An 18,064-nucleotide genomic window follows, 5' to 3' on the forward strand; every position below is an offset into this window, starting at 1 on the left:
GCTTCCGCCCGTGGAGAGGGCTCTAAGGAGAACCAGGGCCAACACTGGGACCGGCCCTGTCTCCAGGGCCCACATCCTTTAACTCACCCCAGATGACAAGGGACCCACTCAAACCCATGCCATGGGAGGAGTGGTTAAAGGAACAGGGGATGGCAAGTCCATGACTGAGATCAGGGGAGATCCTTGTCTTCAAATACTTGAAAGCTTGTCTTAGGGAACCCCAAAACTAATCGGGGACTCGTGCTTGGGCCACAAAACGCTCCTGCCTGCAGGGACCCAGCAGGTAACTCCAGTGGGTGAAGTACCCATGAAGCAAGTGGTGGGGCAGGGGCCGAGTCTGGGAAGGGGCAGCCTTCACTCAGCACCCAGCGTTCAGTACCACAGCCCGGGGGTGTCCAGAGCAACGCTGTCCAGGACTTTCCTAGTGGTCTGGCGGTTAGGACTCACGCTTCCACTGCAGGGGGCACAGGTTCGATCCCTGGTTGGGGAACTAAGATCCCACATGCCACGATGCAGCCAAAGAAAAAAAAAAAAAAATTATAGAGCAGCGCTGTCCAATGGAAACAAAGTGTGAGCCATGGGGGGCAGCATTTAAACTTGCCAGCTGGCCACGTGAAGAAAAGTAGAATGAAACAAGTGAAATGGATTTTCATATATTTTATTCAACCCAGTATATCCAAAATATGATCATTTCAACATGTCTTCGGTATAAAAAATGACTAGCCAGGTAGCTTACATTCTACTGCGCTAAGTTTTTGAAATCCTTCGCCTGTTTTACACGGACAGCACACCTCAATTTGGGGTCGCCACATTTCAAGTGCTAATGGTCACCGTACTGGATAGTGCCGCTCTAGAACCTTCTAGTTTTTCTAGAACCACCGGACATCCGTTTCTCTTTATGTGGAATTAGTTGGCAAGGAATACCAAAAAAAAAGCTTAATGTTATGCTGGCCAAACCAGACACACCCACACAGGGGCCGCAGTGGCTGCAGAGCATTCATTTACAAACTGGGAAAAGCAATGTGAGTTGTGGGGAGGCAAATGTGGGCTCCGTGGTCCCCTTTTTTGGTTTCCTGTGTGGCAGTGCTCAGTGCTAAGGGTGCAGAAAGAAGCAGGCTGTGGTCCCTGTGGGCACCTGGAGGAAAAGGCAGCCGTGCGGTGGAGCGGGCAGGGTGCCGGCGTGGGAAACGGGAGGACTCAGAGCTCTGGTCCTCACTCTATCCCTAGCTGGATCACCTGGGACGTGTCACTTAATCTCTCTGGGCCTGAGCGGGGCTGGCTGTCAAACTAGAGGCTTGGACGGGATTTAGATTGACGGTTTGAGGTCTGCGTTCAAAGAGGTGCCCCCTCCCGACCCTGAATCAACCCAAGCAGCCCTGCTCCTGCATTTTCCATATGGGGCTTCTGGACAAATTCCTCTAAACAGAAGGTCCGTTGGCTTAGCTTACAAGAAAGAAAGAAAAAAAACCTTTGAAAAACCCCACAGCAGTGGCTAAACATACAGGATCCAGCAGCAGGAAGCCAGGGTACCAACCCCACCTCTGCTGCTCACCCGGCTATGCCTCGATTTCCTCCCCAACAAAGCGAGGGTTCTCTGAGGGTCCCACAAGCTCACCCGTGTAACGCACATTGCCTGGCGCTTATGAAACGCTCGGAAACGCCAGCTACCTGCCTCCTGAAGCTTCCAGAGCCATCCTACGGGAGAACTCAGGAAGGTCTCAGCAGACATCTAGGGCATTTGGCGAAATCAGGGGGCAAAACTCCAAAAGCTTACAAGGGCCAAGCAGGTAACCCAAATGAAGGAAACAGGCCAGGTGTGAAGCCAATCTGGAGGGAAACATGGAAAAGATTTGACTTTCCTTTGAACTTCACAAAACCACAAAACAACAGCGTCAGCCCAGTAAGAGATGGTATCGACCTCTCAGCCAAGTCCTGGGGACTTGGTGGTGGAGGGAGGGGAAGCTCATGTCCCAGCCATTCACTCCAGCCATCTGTTGCCACCCAGACACGAGGACCCGGCATTGTCAGACTGATGGGGTTTTTTTTCAAGAGAAGCCAGAAATCCCGATTTTAATGTGAAAATCTGGTTTTTAAAGGCCAGCAACCAATTCCATTTTTTTTTTTTTTAAGAAAACATAAAGCAGTTCAATACAATACAAAATGATGGGGGGACGGGGGCTGTCCCTTGGTGACTTCCAAATCACAGGCTCTTGGAGGTTGTCCTCTGCAACCCTTAGATTAGGGAGAATTGTCAGGGAAGTTCTGTGCCAAGATAAGAAGAATCTTCGAGATTTTTTTCCTCCAAAACCTCTTCCCTGGTGGAGCCATGAGGAGTCAGGGTGCAGCTCAGAGTCTCAGGAAGCCCAGTTTCTCATCTTCCTGCTCCTCCCAGGCCTGGATCGCCTGCGGGTGGTAGACGGGATAAAGCAGAAGCAGAGAGAGGGGCCAGGGTGCTGGGTGGACCCCACAAACACCAGAAGAGAGGGCAAGGAGTAGCAAAAGAGAGGCGTCGTTTTCCTCAGTTTATTTCAAGAGAACAAAGAATCAACCATCAATTCTGTACAAAAACGTGGCCATAGAGCCACGGTGACCCTTGGGCCAACCCCCTTCCCATGCGCCCCTAAATTGCCAAAAAACAAGGACAAGACCAAAAAACCCAAACTCTGGAAAAAATTATTATGAAAAATCAGGGGAGAACTTCCCTCCCCTCTTCCCTCTCCCCAGTGCAGAAGTTTGGGGTGGGGGGAAGGGGGGTTGTGTCCATGGCAACGCTGGGAGGTCTGGCAGGCGGGTGTCAGCAGATTTAGTGTTTGGCAACCAGTGGGGCTGAGGGGTTAGGATCCAGAAGGAAGCCAAGGGGCTCGGGGGAGGGAAAAGATCTCCAACCCCGCCGTGCCCCACAGGACACTCGAAAACAGTTTATAAAAATTGGGGCCAGAGAGTAGAAAAGAAAGGAGTCATCAGAATCAACACCTAAATAGTGGAAAGATTTTTTTTTTTTCTTCTCTAAAAGGCAAAAAAACTACAAACAGCCCAGGTCCTGAGCTCCCCCAAGACTTGGGTCCTCCACTGCCCCCTGAAACCCGGCAGGAGCAGGGCTGGGGAGTACCGAGAGGTGGGTTCTTAAAAAAGTTCCCCTGGATGGGAAGGCTCTTCGTCTTTCGTCGCCTTCCTCTGCCTCTCGCAGCTGCCCCGAAGAGGGATGGCGAGGACCAGGGCTACGCCGGCAAACTCAGCTTCTTCCCCTTGAGGACTGGGAGGAGAGAAAGGGGGGCGGGCATGACCAAGGGGTCCCTCACGGAGGGGACAGCCTCCCACGCCCACAGCAGGGGCTTGGATGCTGGGCTGGGCAGAGATGCAGGAGGGGCAGCCCCAGGACTCCGGATTATCAGCTGGGGGTGGGGCCGGGGACCAGGCTCCTGGCCTAAGGGCTGAGCCATGGAGCCCCAGAGGAGGCCCCATTTCTCCTACTGCTGGCTGCTCCTCTTCCATCCTGGAAGGGCTGGAGGCCTTGGCTCTCGGGGCGCGCTGGGGTCAGAAGGCCTGGCAGGGCTGGCTGGGCGAGACCACCCGCTTCTGCCCTCCCAGCCTTAATCCTCAGGGGGCGTGGCTGCCTTCAGGCCTCTGTCCTCCCGTCTCCTCTTCCCTTCACACTGACTGACTGAACTTCTAAGGTCTTTGCTTTAATCATCACCTCTAAAAGGCCTCCCCCGACCACACCCCCCTCCATGTAAAGTAACCCCCTCATCCTCCACCACTGTTCACCAACACATCCCTGGTTTCTTTCTGTCATTGCCCTTCTCACTGTTTGCAATAATCTCTCTGGTTTATTCACCATCTCCCCCGACTACAATACAAAGGGAGGGGAGGGCCTTGTCCATCTTTTCTCCTAAGGTTGTATCCCCAGAGCCTAGCCCCGGCCAGGGACATAGAAAGTGCCCCATAAATGTGTTGGTTGAATGAATGAATGAATCTTGGTGGGCCTGAGTCCCTGAGGGTAAGGACAGAGGTCCATCAGCAGAGAGGAGGCCCTCCCTTCTCTGAGAGCTGCCGGGGGCCTGGGAGACGGGAATTCTGGATCTGTTACGGCTGTGAGACTGAAAGACTTTGGATCTGGAACCTTGGGGCAGGAGGAGGGCTTAGGACACATTCCAAGAGAGGAGAAGTCAGAGGCCACCCCTGCCCCTCTCTTTGTCCTATCTTCCGTCGAGGGATACAGGGCTGGGGAGATGAAGCTGGGGCCCCAGGGAGGGTGGGAGCTGGGGAAGGAGCAGGCTGCCTACCAGCCGGCCCCCCACGCTGGCTACCTTTGGTGATGTAGAGGTAGAAGAAATCACAGTAGAGGACCGTCTGGACCAGGCCCGCCACGATGGCGATGAGGTCGAAAAAGCCTTCGAAGTGGTAGCGCCAGATCCAGTTGAAGAGATAGAGCGTGCGGTAGACACCCAGCGCAAACAAGTAGTGGCTGGTGATGGTCTCCGCCTCGCCCGTCTTGCTCACCATGAACAGCTGCGGCAGGATGGCCACGGACTCCAGGTAGATGGAGAAGGTCCAGAGGATCTGCGGGGAGGCCGGGGCGTGGGAGCAGAGGGCAGGACGAGGCGGGAGGGGACAGGGCAGAAGAGAAGGGTGAGGATGGCAGACATTGTGGTTACAGGCGCAGTGATGTTGGAGAGTGGGTGACAGGTACCACGACGCCTGCCGGGCACTCACTGTGTGCCAGACACCGCTTTCCTGCCCCACCTGTATTCTCTCGTTTAATCCCCACGATGACCCCATGAGGGAGGTACTATTATCAGCATCCCCTTCTTTTTTTTTTTGTTTTTTTGTTTTTTGGTTGTGCTGCAAGGCTTGAGGGATCTTAGTTCCCCGACCAGGGAGGGAACCTGGGCCTCGGCAGTGAAAACACCAAGTCCTAACCACTGGACCACCAGGGAATTCCCAGCATCCCCTTCTACCGATGAGGAAACTGAGGCCCAGAGAGGGTAAGAGACTTGCCCAGGACGTGGCTAGGAAGCGGCAGAGCTGGGATTCGAACCAAGGGTTCTGAGCCCGTGTTCGTGAGCACTTTGCGATTACGCCTCTCCCAAGGGTGGCCCAGGTTGGGATCTCGGCTGTGAGATGTCCCTTCTATGAGATCCTGGGCAAGAGATCCAGATTCTCGGAGCCTCTGCTTCCTCATCTCTAAAATGGGGATGATTTTGGGAATTCCTTGCGGTCCAGTGGTGAGGGCTCCGTATTTCCACTGCTGAGGGCCTGGGTTCAATCCCTGTTTGGGGAACTAAGATCCCACAAACCACGTGGCACAGCCAAAAAACAAAAAAAAAAAAAAAAAAAAAAAAAAAGGGGGATGATTTTCCTGCCCTGGTAGGGGCAACATTCAATGTGCAATCTTTAGAGACATAAATCAGACTGTGTCACTCCCTGGCTTAAAACCCTCTTGTAGGGCTTCCCTGGTGGCGCAGTGGTTGAGAGTCTGCCTGCCAGTGCAGGGGACACAGGTTCGAGCCCTGGTCCGGGAGGATCCCACATGCCGCAGAGCAACTGGGCCCGTGAGCCACAACTACTGAACCTGTGCATCTGGAGCCTGTGCTCCGCAACAAGAGAGGCCGCGACAGTGAGAGGCCCGCGCACCGCGATGAAGAGTGGCCCCCGCTTGCCGCAACTAGAAAAAGCCCTCGCACAGAAACGAAGACCCAATGCAGCCAAAAATAAATATAAAAATAAATAAATAAATTTAAAAAAGAAGACTTAAAGAAGAAATACATGGTGAATATCTTAAAAAAAAAAAACAAAAAACAAAAAAACAAAAAACCTTCTTGTAGCTACTTCTTATCACATCCAGAATAAAACCCAAGTTCCTAACCTTGGCCTTCAAGGCCCTCCTCGATCCAGCTTCATCTTCTACTCCCTCCCCTCGCCCTCCAGGCCACAACTACCTGGGCCTTCCATCTGGTCCTCCAACACACCATGCTCCTTCCTGCCCCAGGGCCTTTGCACTTGCTGTTCCTTCAGCTCTTCCCCCAGACAGTCACATTCTGCCTCTTCCACCTGCTTCCAACCTCAGCTCATCAGTCGCCTCCTGAGAGAGGTCCTCCCTGACCATCCTTCCCCCTGGATGGTCACATCCCCTGTCTTATCTTCTTCCTGGCAGCTCTGACCAGACTGTGAGCTCCATGAGGCCCAGGAGCCTACATCTTGGGCACCCTGTGGGCCCAGCACCTGGCACAGTGCCTGGCATATATTCGATGCCTGGATGAACGCATGAGCGATTGGAAGCAAGGTCCCCAAGTGCTTGTCACAGGCCACCATTTAGGGAGCAGCGACAAGCATCATTCGTGAGCAGGACAGGGCATCACAGGAGGGAGAGACGAAGAGATGGCAGACAGCTGTCGGCCCCTTTTCAGTCCTCAGCTCCCTGAAAGTCCCACCTGGGGTGACTTGTGATCTGTAGACCCACCGAAACCTCCGCTCAGACAACAAAGCCAGCTGGCAGGTGTGGTTCCTCCTGGGTTGTTTTGGTTTGTGGGAAGGAAGTGGGGACCATCAGCATGTGTTCCTAAGAACTGACGTTTATATAGCATTTACTACATCCAAGGCACTGTTCTATGCACCTTACGGGTATTAACTGGCTTATGCCTTAACCCTATGAGGTAAGTCCTATTGTTATCCCCCTTACACAGATGAGGAGACTGAGGCCCACGGGATCAGTAACTCGTCCAAGGCCACACAGCTAAGATGCAGGTGGAAACAGATTCCTACCCAGGCAGCTAGACTTCAGGGCTTGTTCCCATAATTACTCAGAATCCACCAGTGAGGTTCTTAGTATATCAGGTTAGTTGAGGCTCTCGGGAAACATACCCATTAAATTGATACATATCGATTGTTAGCCTTGGGGAGCAGAATCATGACGTAAGAGGAGAGAGAAGGTCTGTTGCATTTTACTTTATCTATTTGTGACGTCTGAATTTTTAAAGAATTGTTTCCTTCTATGATTAAAAAATAATTTTTCAGCACGCACCTATTGATAGCATGGGCTTTGAAAGCAGGCAGACCTGGGTTCAAATTCTGTGAGGTCTCCCCTCTGAGCCTCACCTTAGTTCTCCAAGAAATAGGGATGAGGATGTCCACTTCCCCGGGAGGCCAAGGGATCAGACGGGATGATGACGGATTTGGAATGGCCAGCTCAGAGCAGGACACACAATCGGTGCCAACACTTTGCACAAGTGACCTCCCCCCACCCTCTGAATGAGGGAACCACACAAGCTGGAGTCAAGAAGCCTGGGTCCTGGTCCGGCCTCCTCCACCTGGAGCAAGCCCCACTGCCTTCCCCCAGCCTCAGTCTCCCCATCTGCAAAATGGGCCCAGCTCAGTGGGTGCTCCATGCAAGGTGATGCTGATGATAAATTTGCAAAGTCCAGGCCCTGCAGCCAAGCTTGGGGTTCCTGCCACAGTGCAGTGCAGCCTCCCTCTGACATTTCTGGGACCACTGGGTCAAAGTCACCCTCAGTCAGATTTGTCTAGCCTGCAGGGCGCTTTTAGAAATAGATCTGGAATCTGTAGCCAAAATTGTAAAGTGAGATCCCTCAGGAAAACTCCTGAATTGTGGCTTGTGTTGAAAACATCATCACATCTGGCTGCTCAGGGGCGGCTTGCAGAATCTTAGTTCCCCGACCAGGGATCGAACCCGTGCCCCCTGCCTTGGAAGTGTGGAGTCTTAATCACTGGACTGCCAGGGAAGTCCCAGGGCCAGCTTCTTACAAGGCAGGAGTTAGTGGTCCTGAGGGAGGAAAGACTGCTCTGAATTTGATTCCTGCCAGCCCCAGGAGGCAGATCGCAGATTTAGCAAAGGCCCTCTCAAAATTCCTCCCAGGAATTTGTACAGGTCCCACCAAAATGCCATGCAATAAAAACTATGACAGCTAACGTTTAGGAGTAAAAGGATCCACACGGTCCTAAACACTGCAGGCACCGAACAAACATGGACCGCACTTCCTACCTACTGCCAGACACTGTGCTTTACCAATATTAACCCCCATCAAAACCTATGAAGTAGGAACTGATTATCCCCATTTCACAGACAAGAAAACTGAGGCACAGAGAAATTACATGACTTGCCCAAAGTCTCACAGCTGCTAAGTGGGCTTCAAATCCCTGTTCTCTGGTTCTAGCGTCTCTGTGTCTAACCACTAGGTGATGCTGTCTACTCTCAGTAAATCCTCACAATGACCTGATCTCGACTTTACAAATAGGGAAACTGAGGCACAGAAAGGTCAAGTTCCATGCCCAAGGTCATGCTGATAGAAAGTAACAGATCCAAACCCAAGTAGCCTGGCCCCCCAGAGCCCCGTTCCCAACTCCTGAACTATTCATTAGGCCAATGACTTTGGAAGAGTCATTTCAACTCCCTAAGCCTCAGTTTTCTCATCTATAGAATGGGGCTGCTGTGAAAAGTAATGAGTTAACGTATGTGAAATGCTGAGAGCAGCGTCTGGCACATAGTGAGGGCTGCTGCTGTTACATTATTATCATCTGACTCCAGAGCCCCTGTTTTGAACTTTAGGTCCTAAAAGAAGGAAGTCTGAGCAAACCCTACAGAAGGAAGCCTCTGAGTGGGTCCACTGTCAACTGCTGTTCTCCCACAGCCCACCCCACCACTACAGACCCTGCAGGTGGCCTACCTCTAGAGGGGTAAAGTCATGGTTGACCAAGAACGCCAGGATGGCCGTGGGAACAACGAGGAACTCCACTCGGAACGTGTCGTGGTTCCCATCGTAAGTGGCTTTGAACTTGCTGTAAATCATCCAGACCGTGGTGAAAGAACAGGCGATGTAGACCACCTGTCGAAGGGGAGGATGAGGAGGGTGCTTCAGCTCCAAGCACAGGGTCCGAGCCCCCAGTAGACTTAGACCCAGCCCCTCCCCCCCTCAGACCCAGGAGTCCAGGCCCCCAGCCTCTCCTCCCTCAGGCTTAGCAGTCTGGACCCCTAGCCCCTCCTCCCTCAGACCCAAAAGTCTGGGACCCACATTCCCTCCTCCCTGGGACCCTCCCTCCCCGGCTCCCCCCTCAGGAGGGCCCGGCAGGTTAGGAAACGCCTTTACCTTCATGCACGTGTTGTAGAGTGAGATGTAGTTGGTGAAGAGGTCCAAGTAGCGGGCAGTGAACACAACAGCAAACAGGACTTGGCTCTTCCCCGAAATCCCTGTGGTCCAGAGAAATGGGGATGGGGGAGGCTGGAGGTGGGCTGCACGGCCAATAAACCGAGGCCCAGGGCCCCGGGCGAGCCAGAGGGGCTCCGGAGTGCAGCTGTCCCTGGAGGCCTCCCCAGCCGCCGGCCTAAGCAGGGCCCTTTCCCACGGCCCACAGCCAGGGGGCAGCCCGGCCCCAAAGCTACTCCAGCCGGAGGCTCTGTCCCAGGCTAGGCCTCGTGGCCCCCTCCGGCCCCCTCAGTGTCCTCCCACAGTCCGGATCCAAGGTGGAGCCTCGGGAGGACCCCACTTGACCTCAGCCCTCCGGAACAGGTCGCCTACCTCCCGCTCCCTTTCTGGCGGCCACAGTCCACGTCACCAACTCCCAGCCGCCTCCCTGCCTGCCACAGCTCCCTGTTCCCAGCCCTGGGAACCCTAAGGCCACCCAGATAGGGGCCGGGGGAGGCTGAATTGGGTTCCTGGAGCCCCCCCCCACCAAACTGGATGCATCCCCAGTTTGGGGAAAGGAGCTGACCCCCTGGTGACCCCGGACCTGGAAGGCGGATCCCCAGCAAGCAGTGGCGGGGAGGGACCCGTCCCCCTATGCCTCCAAACCCTTCCCCGAGTCCTGGAATGTCTCCCGCACTCTCCCCCCTTCTCCGGCCCCGGTGGGCGTCTCACCGGCACACGAGCGGGACTTCCAGATTTTGAGCAGTAGCAAGATGATGGCTAGGAGGTGGGAGAGGTCTCCCAGGAATCGGAAGAGATTCATGGTTGAGGGGATCTGGCAAGGCTGGGCTGGAGGGAGTCAGGCTGGAGGGGGGCTGCCCCTCGGGGCTGCTGTTCTGGCCGGGCGGCTGGGCTGGGGGGCGGGAGAGGTGCCCTCGGGTGGGCTCCGCTCCGGGGAGGGGGCTCTGGGCGGGGGCGCCGAGGCCGGAGCTGGTGGCCGAGCCAGAGCTAGGAAGAGGGAGGCGGGCGGGAGGGGGAGGAGTCCGGGCGGGAGGCTCCGCCCCCGAGGGCGGAGTCCCGGCTCTCCGGCGCCCCCTACCTCGCACCTCCCCGCTTGCAGAGTTGGCGCCGAGTTTACCCCGGCAAGGCCGCCTCCTAGGAACTTGCGGGGTCGCTGGGATCGGAAACTCGCAAATCCGGGACCAGTTCCCCCAAAGCAGTCTGTGCCTCTGTAAAGGTTGCAGCCCAGCCGCACAGATTCTGCCCTTGACAGCGGTTCGGGAGGCAGGTCTCTGAGCTTTAAAAATCCTAGACAGGGACCCAGAGGCTGGCTTTTCAGGGGCCTCCAGCTCCCATCCACTCAAAAGACAAGAGAGCAGCCCCCAGTCCCTCTCTCAGACTCAGAAGTCTGGGTCCCCAGCACCTTCATCCCCCAGGACCCAGGAGTCCAAGACCCTAGCCCCTCCTCCCTCAGACCCAAGAGTCTAGCCCCCCTTCCTTGGGACTTAGGGTCCTACCCAACAATCTTGTGTCTCAAGCATCCTAGACCCAGGAATCTAGATGCACAATCCCTTCCTCCCTCTGGGACCCACAAATTCAGGCGACCAGTCTCTTCTTTTTCAGAGGTGTAAGGCTTCACTCCTACTCTCCCAGACCCTGGAGTCAGCAGCCCACAGCTCTGGCTCCAGCCCCTCCTCCGGAGCTGCCCCCTCACAGGCACACATACACACTCTCAGGAGCCCAGGTGTCCTGCGCCACACTCCACCACAGCGCTTTATAGAAGCGCTGGGCCTAGCCTCTCTAGCAGGAAGGGCAGGAGCTGGACAGCTGGCCTTGAGGGCCAGGAACAGGCTGTGTCTGGGGGGGGAACAGGCTGTGTCTAGGAGGGGACACACGCTGCTTTCCTCCTGGATGTCTGAGTACCCACGGGTGATGGACATCAGGGTCCATCAATAAAAGAAGGGGTACAGAGGTATTAGTTTCCTCAGATTGCCGGATGGATTGGGTGCCTGAGGGTGACATCCATCAGTCTTGGATTTGTGGGCCGCTGAGGGTGGTTTGTGTTAAGGGGTCAGTTTGTCTGAGTGCCTAAAAGGGACTCAGGCCTGGAGGAGGGGGCCCAGATTACTGGGTAGCAGTGGAGAAGGGAGCTAGGGGCTTGGACTCCTGGGTCTGAAGGAGGAGGGGACTGGGGGCCTGGACTCCTGGGTCCTGGAGGAGAAGGGGGCTGGGGACTTGAATTTCTGGGTCTGAGGGAGGAGGGGGCTGGGAGCCTGGACTCCTGGCTTCATGATGGAGACCTAGTTTGCAGGCCTGGCCTTCTGGGGCAATAGAAGCCAAAAGATGGGTCCTAGCATGGCGGAGAACCAAGTCTGGGAATGGCCTCCTGCTTCACAAGCTTCAAAGTGGGGAAGGGGCCGAGGGCGGCAGCCCCTGGGCTCTGGAGTCCAGGTCCCAATCTGATGTCTCAGTGCCGGGGCCTGAGTCCCTGCCTGCTCCCCACCCCTTCCTCCCCGTTTTATTTGCAGCTCCTCACTCTCTTGTCCCAGGAGGAAGGCAGAGGCTGGGAGATGGGGAGGGGGGTGGCCCCCTCCCCCAGCCCTGGCAGGAGGAGGGGTCCCCAGGGAGGCCAAGAGGGGGGGCTGTGGGTCTCCCGGCAGGGGCGGACGGGGACTGAATGTTAATCACATCCCGAGCGAGCGTGTGTGTGTGAGAACAGAGCGAGTGTGCGAATCCCTCCCGCTCCAGCTCCTCCGAGCTGTGGCCGCCGCCCTCCGCCCACAGCCTCCCACGGCCACCGGTGCCCAGCTGGGGGGGTGTCGGCCCGGGTGGGTCCGCCCGGCCCCCAGGGATCTCTCGTGCGTCTGCCATCTGCCCGGTGAGGATCTGTGTGTCCGGGTGTCTGGGGCTGGGCTGCTGGAGGTGGGGGTGTGTCTGTAAGGGCTGCGGCGGTTGAGGGAGGGAGGGAGGGGTCTGTCCGTCTCGACCCTGAGCCACCTGCCTGGGTGCCGCGGGCCCCCCAGTTTCCTCCCTCCGAGCCCCCCCCCCCCCAAACCCGGATGGATGGTGTGTACCTGGGCTCTGTGCCTCCTGCCTGCGTCCGGCCGGGCTTCTGGCGTCCCCGGCTGCCTGTGTCCTCCTGCCTGTCCGAACAGCCCCTGACGGCAGTGGCAGCCCGGCCCCATCAGACCCCCGTGTGTGTGTGTGTGTGTGTGTGTGTGTGTGTCTCCCTCCTCAAGCTCCGGGGGTGTTGAGGGGAATCCCAGGGAAGTGAGGTGGTGCGTGTGTGTATGCTGTGTGTTTCTGCCTGTATTTAAGAGTGGGGGAACGGGGGGGGTCGTCTGGAGGTGGCCAAGCGAGGAAGGGGCGAGCAGTCCCCCCGACAGGCAGTCTTCCGCCCCTCAGGCACACACACACACAAGCCACCGGCTTCAGAGGTGACCCAGACAGACAGACAGACACAGAAGCGGGAGGGGGGGAGTGCTAAGGGCACGGGGGTGGGGGGGTGGGGGGGGGATGCGAATGAGCCAGGGAGAGGCGGGACCGGACACATGGACGGGGGGGAGGAGCCGGGGCTGAAGCGGCAGAGGGGGGCACCCCGGGTGGGCGGAGGGGGGATCCCCACGGGGTCGGGGCAGCGAGAGGACACCCCGACAGCCTCCGCAATGTCCGGGGCCCAACTTCCAGCGCAACATGTGTAGCAGCGTCCTCGCCTAGTCTGAGTGGCCGCAACCTTGGGGGACAGACAGGGCAGGACGGACCGAAGAAGAGGAGGGAGAGCCGGAGCCAGGGACGGGCAGGAGGTCCCCGCCACCGCCGCCGCCCCAGGGCCTGCCCCCCACCCCACCTCCTCCGCGGCTCCCTGAGCCCTCCGCCGAATCTTCGGGTCGCTGGACTCCGGTTCCGTTCCTGGCACCCTCGCAATACCCCCCACAGAACAGGGTCATGAAAAGGTAAGGCTGGGGTAGAGGATGCGGGGGGGTGGGTGGGAACGCGGACCCCCAGATCTAGGACAGGGAAAGTTGGCCAGGGGCCTCCGGGAAGGACGGGGATTGAATGGGGAACAGGGGTCTCTGGGGGACTCTCTGCCCCCTATCTCCTTCTCCCTCTCTGAGCCCTTTTTCCCAGGTCTCTACACCTCAGGTCTCCTAACCCCCCATTTCTGACACTTTGATCCCTCTCCCCAGCCCCATGCACCTGACGCCCCATTTCCCTCTCTATCCCCCATCTCTCCATCTCACCTTCCCTCTGCCCCCCTCACCCCCTGCCCGCATCAGTCTCCCCCCTCTCTCCTCTCCATCTCCCCTCCCTCCTCGGCTGTGAGTCTGCTATTAATACCTCTGCCAAGGACCTTGAGAGCATCCAGGCCCTGGCAGCCCTCGCCCCAAGCTACCATCCCTTCCTCAAGGTTCTGGAATACCCTTCTAGCCTCTTCCAAGCACCAGGATTAGGGTGGGGAGAGAACAGGGCTGGAGGGGGGGAACGGGACGCCGTCTGCAGCACGACGCGAAGGTGGGGGGGCGGGCTGTTGATCGAAGTGGCCTCTCCTCTCTTCTGTGATGGATGGGGGGGGAGTGATGGAGACAGGGACACACCAGGAATCTCTGCACCCTCCTCCTCCTCAGCTGAGGGACAGGCTGTACTGTGCATAGGACCTGAGTGGGGTGACTCCGGGCAACTGGAGCTGGGGGGTGCCCAGGATGCTGGGACAAATGGGGCTTGAGACCAAAAAGGGTCCTTTAAGGGAGGAGAGGGCTATGGGCCTGGATTCCTGGGTCCTGGGCATAAAGGAGGCTGGGCAGCCGGATTCCTGAGTAGGGGGCAGGAGTGAGCCGGGACTCCTGCATCCTGGGAAAGGATGGAACTGAGCACCAGGACTCCTGGGTCCTGGGGAAGGAGGGGGCCCAACAGCCAGGACTCCCGAGTCTATGGGAGAAGTTGGAGGATAGGGCTTCTGTGTCTGAGGGAGAAGGGGGCTGGGGGCGCAGTATCCTGAGCCCCTGATGGGGAGGGGATGGTGGTCTGGACTCTTTGGCCCCCTGGGGATGGAAGTGGGGACAGAGACTCATGAGTAGGTGGAGATTGGAGGCCCGGACAATGTGATCCCTGGGGGTGTAGGTTTGGGGGGTTGGAACGCCAGAGTCCCTCAGTGGCTGGGGATACTGCTTCTCTATCTGTCCCTGGAGGGGTGGGAGACTGCCCTCCCAAATCCCTCACAGGAGAGAACTGGGCATCCAGCCTCCTAAGAAGGGTGGGGCTGGAGCTGCCTTCTTGGGCTTCAGCAGGAAGTAGGACCCCGGGGTCCCCAAGGCCAGAGGCCAGGCAGGGGTGAGTCTGAGAGAGGCAGAGGAGGGGCTGAAGGGGTGAGCAGCCACCAGGAAGGGAGGGGAGAGCGTGTGTTATCCTGGGGTGGGGGTGGGGGCGCCAGGCCACAGCTGTGGGTTATTTTGGGGCAGAGGGGGGCTATTCTGAGCACTGATTGAGCCAGCTGCTTGGGGAAGGGCAGCGGAGAGGAGGGGCGAGGGGGAGCCAGGATTTGGGCATGCTGGGAGCCCCTGCCCCCATCCCTAGGGAGACAGTGGCCCAGGGTCCCTGGGAAGGCTGGAAGGGTGTGGGGGGTGAGGCCTCTAGGCAGCGGAAGGGGTGTGGGCCTTTCCCCTACCCTAGCTGTCTGTGGGGTGGATAGAGGCCTGCGCTACCATGGCAACCGGATAGGAGCCTGATTGACAGTCAAGAGTGAACCCTTCCTTGTCTGGACCCTCACCCCTTCGAGAAGCCCCTTCTATAGGCTCTAAATCCTGAGAACCAGGAGTTCAGGCCCCCAGTGCCCTCCTCCCTCAGATCCAGGAGCCAGGAGTCTGGGCTCCCAGCCTGACCACCCCAGGCAGCTAGTATTCAACAGGAACACAGGAAGAGACGCTGTATTGCCTCTCATTTACTAAATTGCTCTGGGCTGGGAGCCAGGGACCCCCGCTCCCCCCAGCTCTCCACAGCTGTGCCCCCCAACCCCGCAGCTCAGACTGGCCCATGACTCTTTCTAGCTCTCATTGAGAATGGGGGGACAGGGACAGGAATACGGGGCCAAAAATGGGTTGGGGGTTGTGCTCAAATGGAGGGGTAAGGTCGTGGGGGGCATATTCTCTCCGCAGGATGCCCCACTAATTTCTTTTTCTCTCTCTTTCTCTCCCCCCACAACCTGACCCCTTTTCCCTTTCTCTTTTTTTGTTCCCCTTCACTTTTTCTTCCTTTTATTTTTGATCCCTCCTGCCACTCGCCTTCCTGGCCTTCCTTTCATGTCTGTGCTGGGCACCTCCCTGGTGGGGGTCTTGCTCTTTGCCTCGCTATTTCTGTCTTCCTGTGTTTTCTGTCTGCTCTGCCTGCCTCCTCCCTCAATCTCTGATTTTGCCTGTTTCTCCATCTCTTGTGTGCATGTCTCTTGGTGGCTGTGGGGTCTCTGTCTCCATCTTCTTGGGTTTCTTTCCATCTTCCTCTCTCTGTCCAACTTTCTCGTTCCTCTTATGTCTCCCACCTTCCTTCATCTATCTCTGCATCTCTCCTGCCTCTCATTCCCTCCCTATATCTGTCACTCCGCCTTATCTCTCTCTGCCTCTGTTTCTCTGAGCCTCTCTATCCCTGTCTGTTTCTCCTTCCATCTCCCTCCTTCTCCCCATCACTCTCTCTCCCTGACCATCTCTCTGTGGCTGTTTTCATCTCTTCCTATCTTCCTGGGTCTCTCTCTGCTCCTGTTCTGATCCCATCTCTGTGGGTCTGTTTCCCATCTGTCCTGTCTCATTGTCCTCCCCCTTCCTACCTTGTCTATCTCTTCTCCCTACCACTGTATCTTCTCTGTCCCCATTACCCACCTCCACTCTCCCTGTCTGTCTCTCCCTTTGCCTCTGTATCTCTCCCTCGGTCTCTGTCTCTCCTTTGCTTCTGTATCTCTCCCTTTGCCTCTGTATCTCTCTATCACCCCAACCTTTCTCACGTCTATCTGAGTCCCTCTCTCCTTGTATCTCCCCTTCTCCGTGTATCTCTTCCTATACCTTGTCTCCCTGTCTCTGTCTTTCCATCTCTGTGTCTCTCATTCGTGTCTCTCTCTGCTCCCCGTGTCTCCCCGTCTCTGCGTCCCACCCTCCTCCGTGTCCCTCCCCGCGTGCTTGCGCGCTTAGAGGCCGCCCGGCAGGGCCCGCAGGTGATGCGCGGCGCCGGTGGCCCCCGCGGCCCTCGGGGCCCCGCTAAGATGCTGCTGCTGCTGGCGCTGGCCTGCGCCAGCCCGTTCCCGGAGGAGGTGCCGGGGCCGGGCGGGGCCGGCGGGCCTGGCGGGGGCCCCGGCGGGGCGCGACCTCTCAACGTGGCGCTCGTGTTCTCGGGGCCCGCGTACGCGACCGAGGCGGCGCGACTGGGCCCGGCCGTGGCGGCGGCCGTGCGCAGCCCGGGCCTGGACGTGCGGCCGGTGGCGCTGGTGCTCAACGGCTCGGACCCACGCAGCCTCGTGCTGCAGCTCTGCGACCTGCTGTCGGGGCTGAGGGTGCACGGCGTCGTCTTCGAGGACGACTCGCGCGCGCCCGCCGTCGCGCCCATCCTTGACTTCCTGTCGGCGCAGACCTCGCTGCCCATCGTGGCCGTGCACGGCGGCGCCGCGCTCGTGCTCACGCCCAAGGTGCGCGCAACCCGCGGGCGAGGCGGGGGCCAGAGGCTGAGGGGCGGAGCCGGGGCCCGTCGTGGGTGGGCGGGGTGGTAAGGGGGCGGGGCCAGCCCTGAGGGCCAGCATCGGGGATGCGGTGGGGACACTTGTAAGGGTCAGGTCTCAGTAAGAGGCGGAGCTGACTTGGAGGGGCGTGGTCTATAGGAGGAACGGAGTGTGCCGGGGAATCATCTAGAAGCAGGGTCTGGGGTGATCAGGCTATGGGAAGAGTTGAGAGGCTGCGAGAGAGGTGACTCAGGGGAGGGGGTGGGACCTGGGGAAGAGGCGGGGCCGGCCAGTGAGGGGCGGGGACTGGGAACGAGAAGGAACACGCCTGAGATGGCAAGGTCGGAGTGAGGGGTGGGCTCTGGGATCAGCGAGGGGGAGTCAGTTAAAAAGGAATGGGGTTCAGAAAGGGGTGAGGGCTGGAGAGGAGGCGGGAGCCAGGAAGGCAGGAACAGGGACCAGGAAAGAGGGGTATCAGGTACTGAGGGAAAGGGAGGTCCCCGGCCAGCTGAGCATGGGGTCTAAAGGTCAACGAAGGAGGACAGAACCATCTGGTGCAAGGACGAGTATGAGAAAGAGAGGTGTCCTAAGTGAGAGGGCGAGGGAGGGGTAGAACCATGCAGCTAGGAAGTGGGGAGAGGCCAGTCAAGGAAGGGGTGAGTCAGGGAAGGGGCGGGGCTAGCCAGTGAGGGGGGAGGCCAGGGAGGACAGGACCCCTGCTCTGTACTAAAGGGGCGGAGTCTAGAGAGGAAGACGGTCTGGGAGTGGGCGTACCCAACTGTAAGGCTTGGAAAGCAAGAATCCAGGGGGTGGTCCTGGAAAGATGAAGGCCCCCCAAAGAGGTAGGCTCAGCCAATGAGAGGTCAAAGCCAGGAGCCTACAGGGAAGGCGAGGGCAGAGGCTGGAGCTGGCTGTGGCCTGGAGAGAGGCCTGCCTCCCGAGGGCACAGGAGGGGCCAGCTGGAGTGGACTTCTGGTAGGGAAGGGCAGAATTTGAACAAGCCTTGTGTGCGGACTAAGAAGTGGTCAGCTAAGAGGAGGTGCCTGAGAAGGGGCGGGGCCTATTCAGAGGTGGAGCCAGTGTAACTGAGAAGTGGGACTCGCCTGAGGATGGGGCCACCTGAGTAGGTGGAGCCTAAGTCTCCACCAATTCCCTGCTGTGGGGGCCGGCGGCTTTGTGACTAGGTCACTATTGGAGGCTGGGACTCGTAGTTCTCTCGTGTCCAGAGCACTCTGGG

At 57.9% G+C, this 18,064-nt stretch overlaps 2 protein-coding genes across 2 annotated transcripts in view; one reads left to right on the forward strand and one right to left on the reverse strand.

The window, feature by feature from the left end:
* Positions 1-2,509: 2,509 nt before the first annotated feature.
* Positions 2,510-10,150, reverse strand: KDELR1 (KDEL endoplasmic reticulum protein retention receptor 1). Its single transcript, XM_068528218.1, has 5 exons — positions 9,870-10,150; positions 9,102-9,202; positions 8,682-8,840; positions 4,308-4,560; positions 2,510-3,253 (listed from the first exon to the last, which is right to left on the reverse strand). Exons 1-5 carry the CDS (start codon positions 9,958-9,960, stop codon positions 3,219-3,221), a joined length of 639 nt encoding a protein of 212 aa, XP_068384319.1. The 5' UTR covers positions 9,961-10,150; the 3' UTR covers positions 2,510-3,218.
* Positions 10,151-16,332: 6,182 nt separating this feature from the next.
* The window catches only part of GRIN2D (glutamate ionotropic receptor NMDA type subunit 2D), a 29,388-nt gene continuing 27,656 nt past the window's right edge, over positions 16,333-18,064 (forward strand). The window contains exon 1 of the mRNA XM_068527632.1: positions 16,333-16,797. Coding sequence (XP_068383733.1) covers positions 16,333-16,797 — 465 coding nt within the window. The remainder of the gene's footprint in view (positions 16,798-18,064) is intronic.

Source organism: Eschrichtius robustus, chromosome 19 (assembly GCF_028021215.1).
Source record: "Eschrichtius robustus isolate mEscRob2 chromosome 19, mEscRob2.pri, whole genome shotgun sequence".
Taxonomy (NCBI): Eukaryota; Metazoa; Chordata; class Mammalia; order Artiodactyla; family Eschrichtiidae; genus Eschrichtius; species Eschrichtius robustus.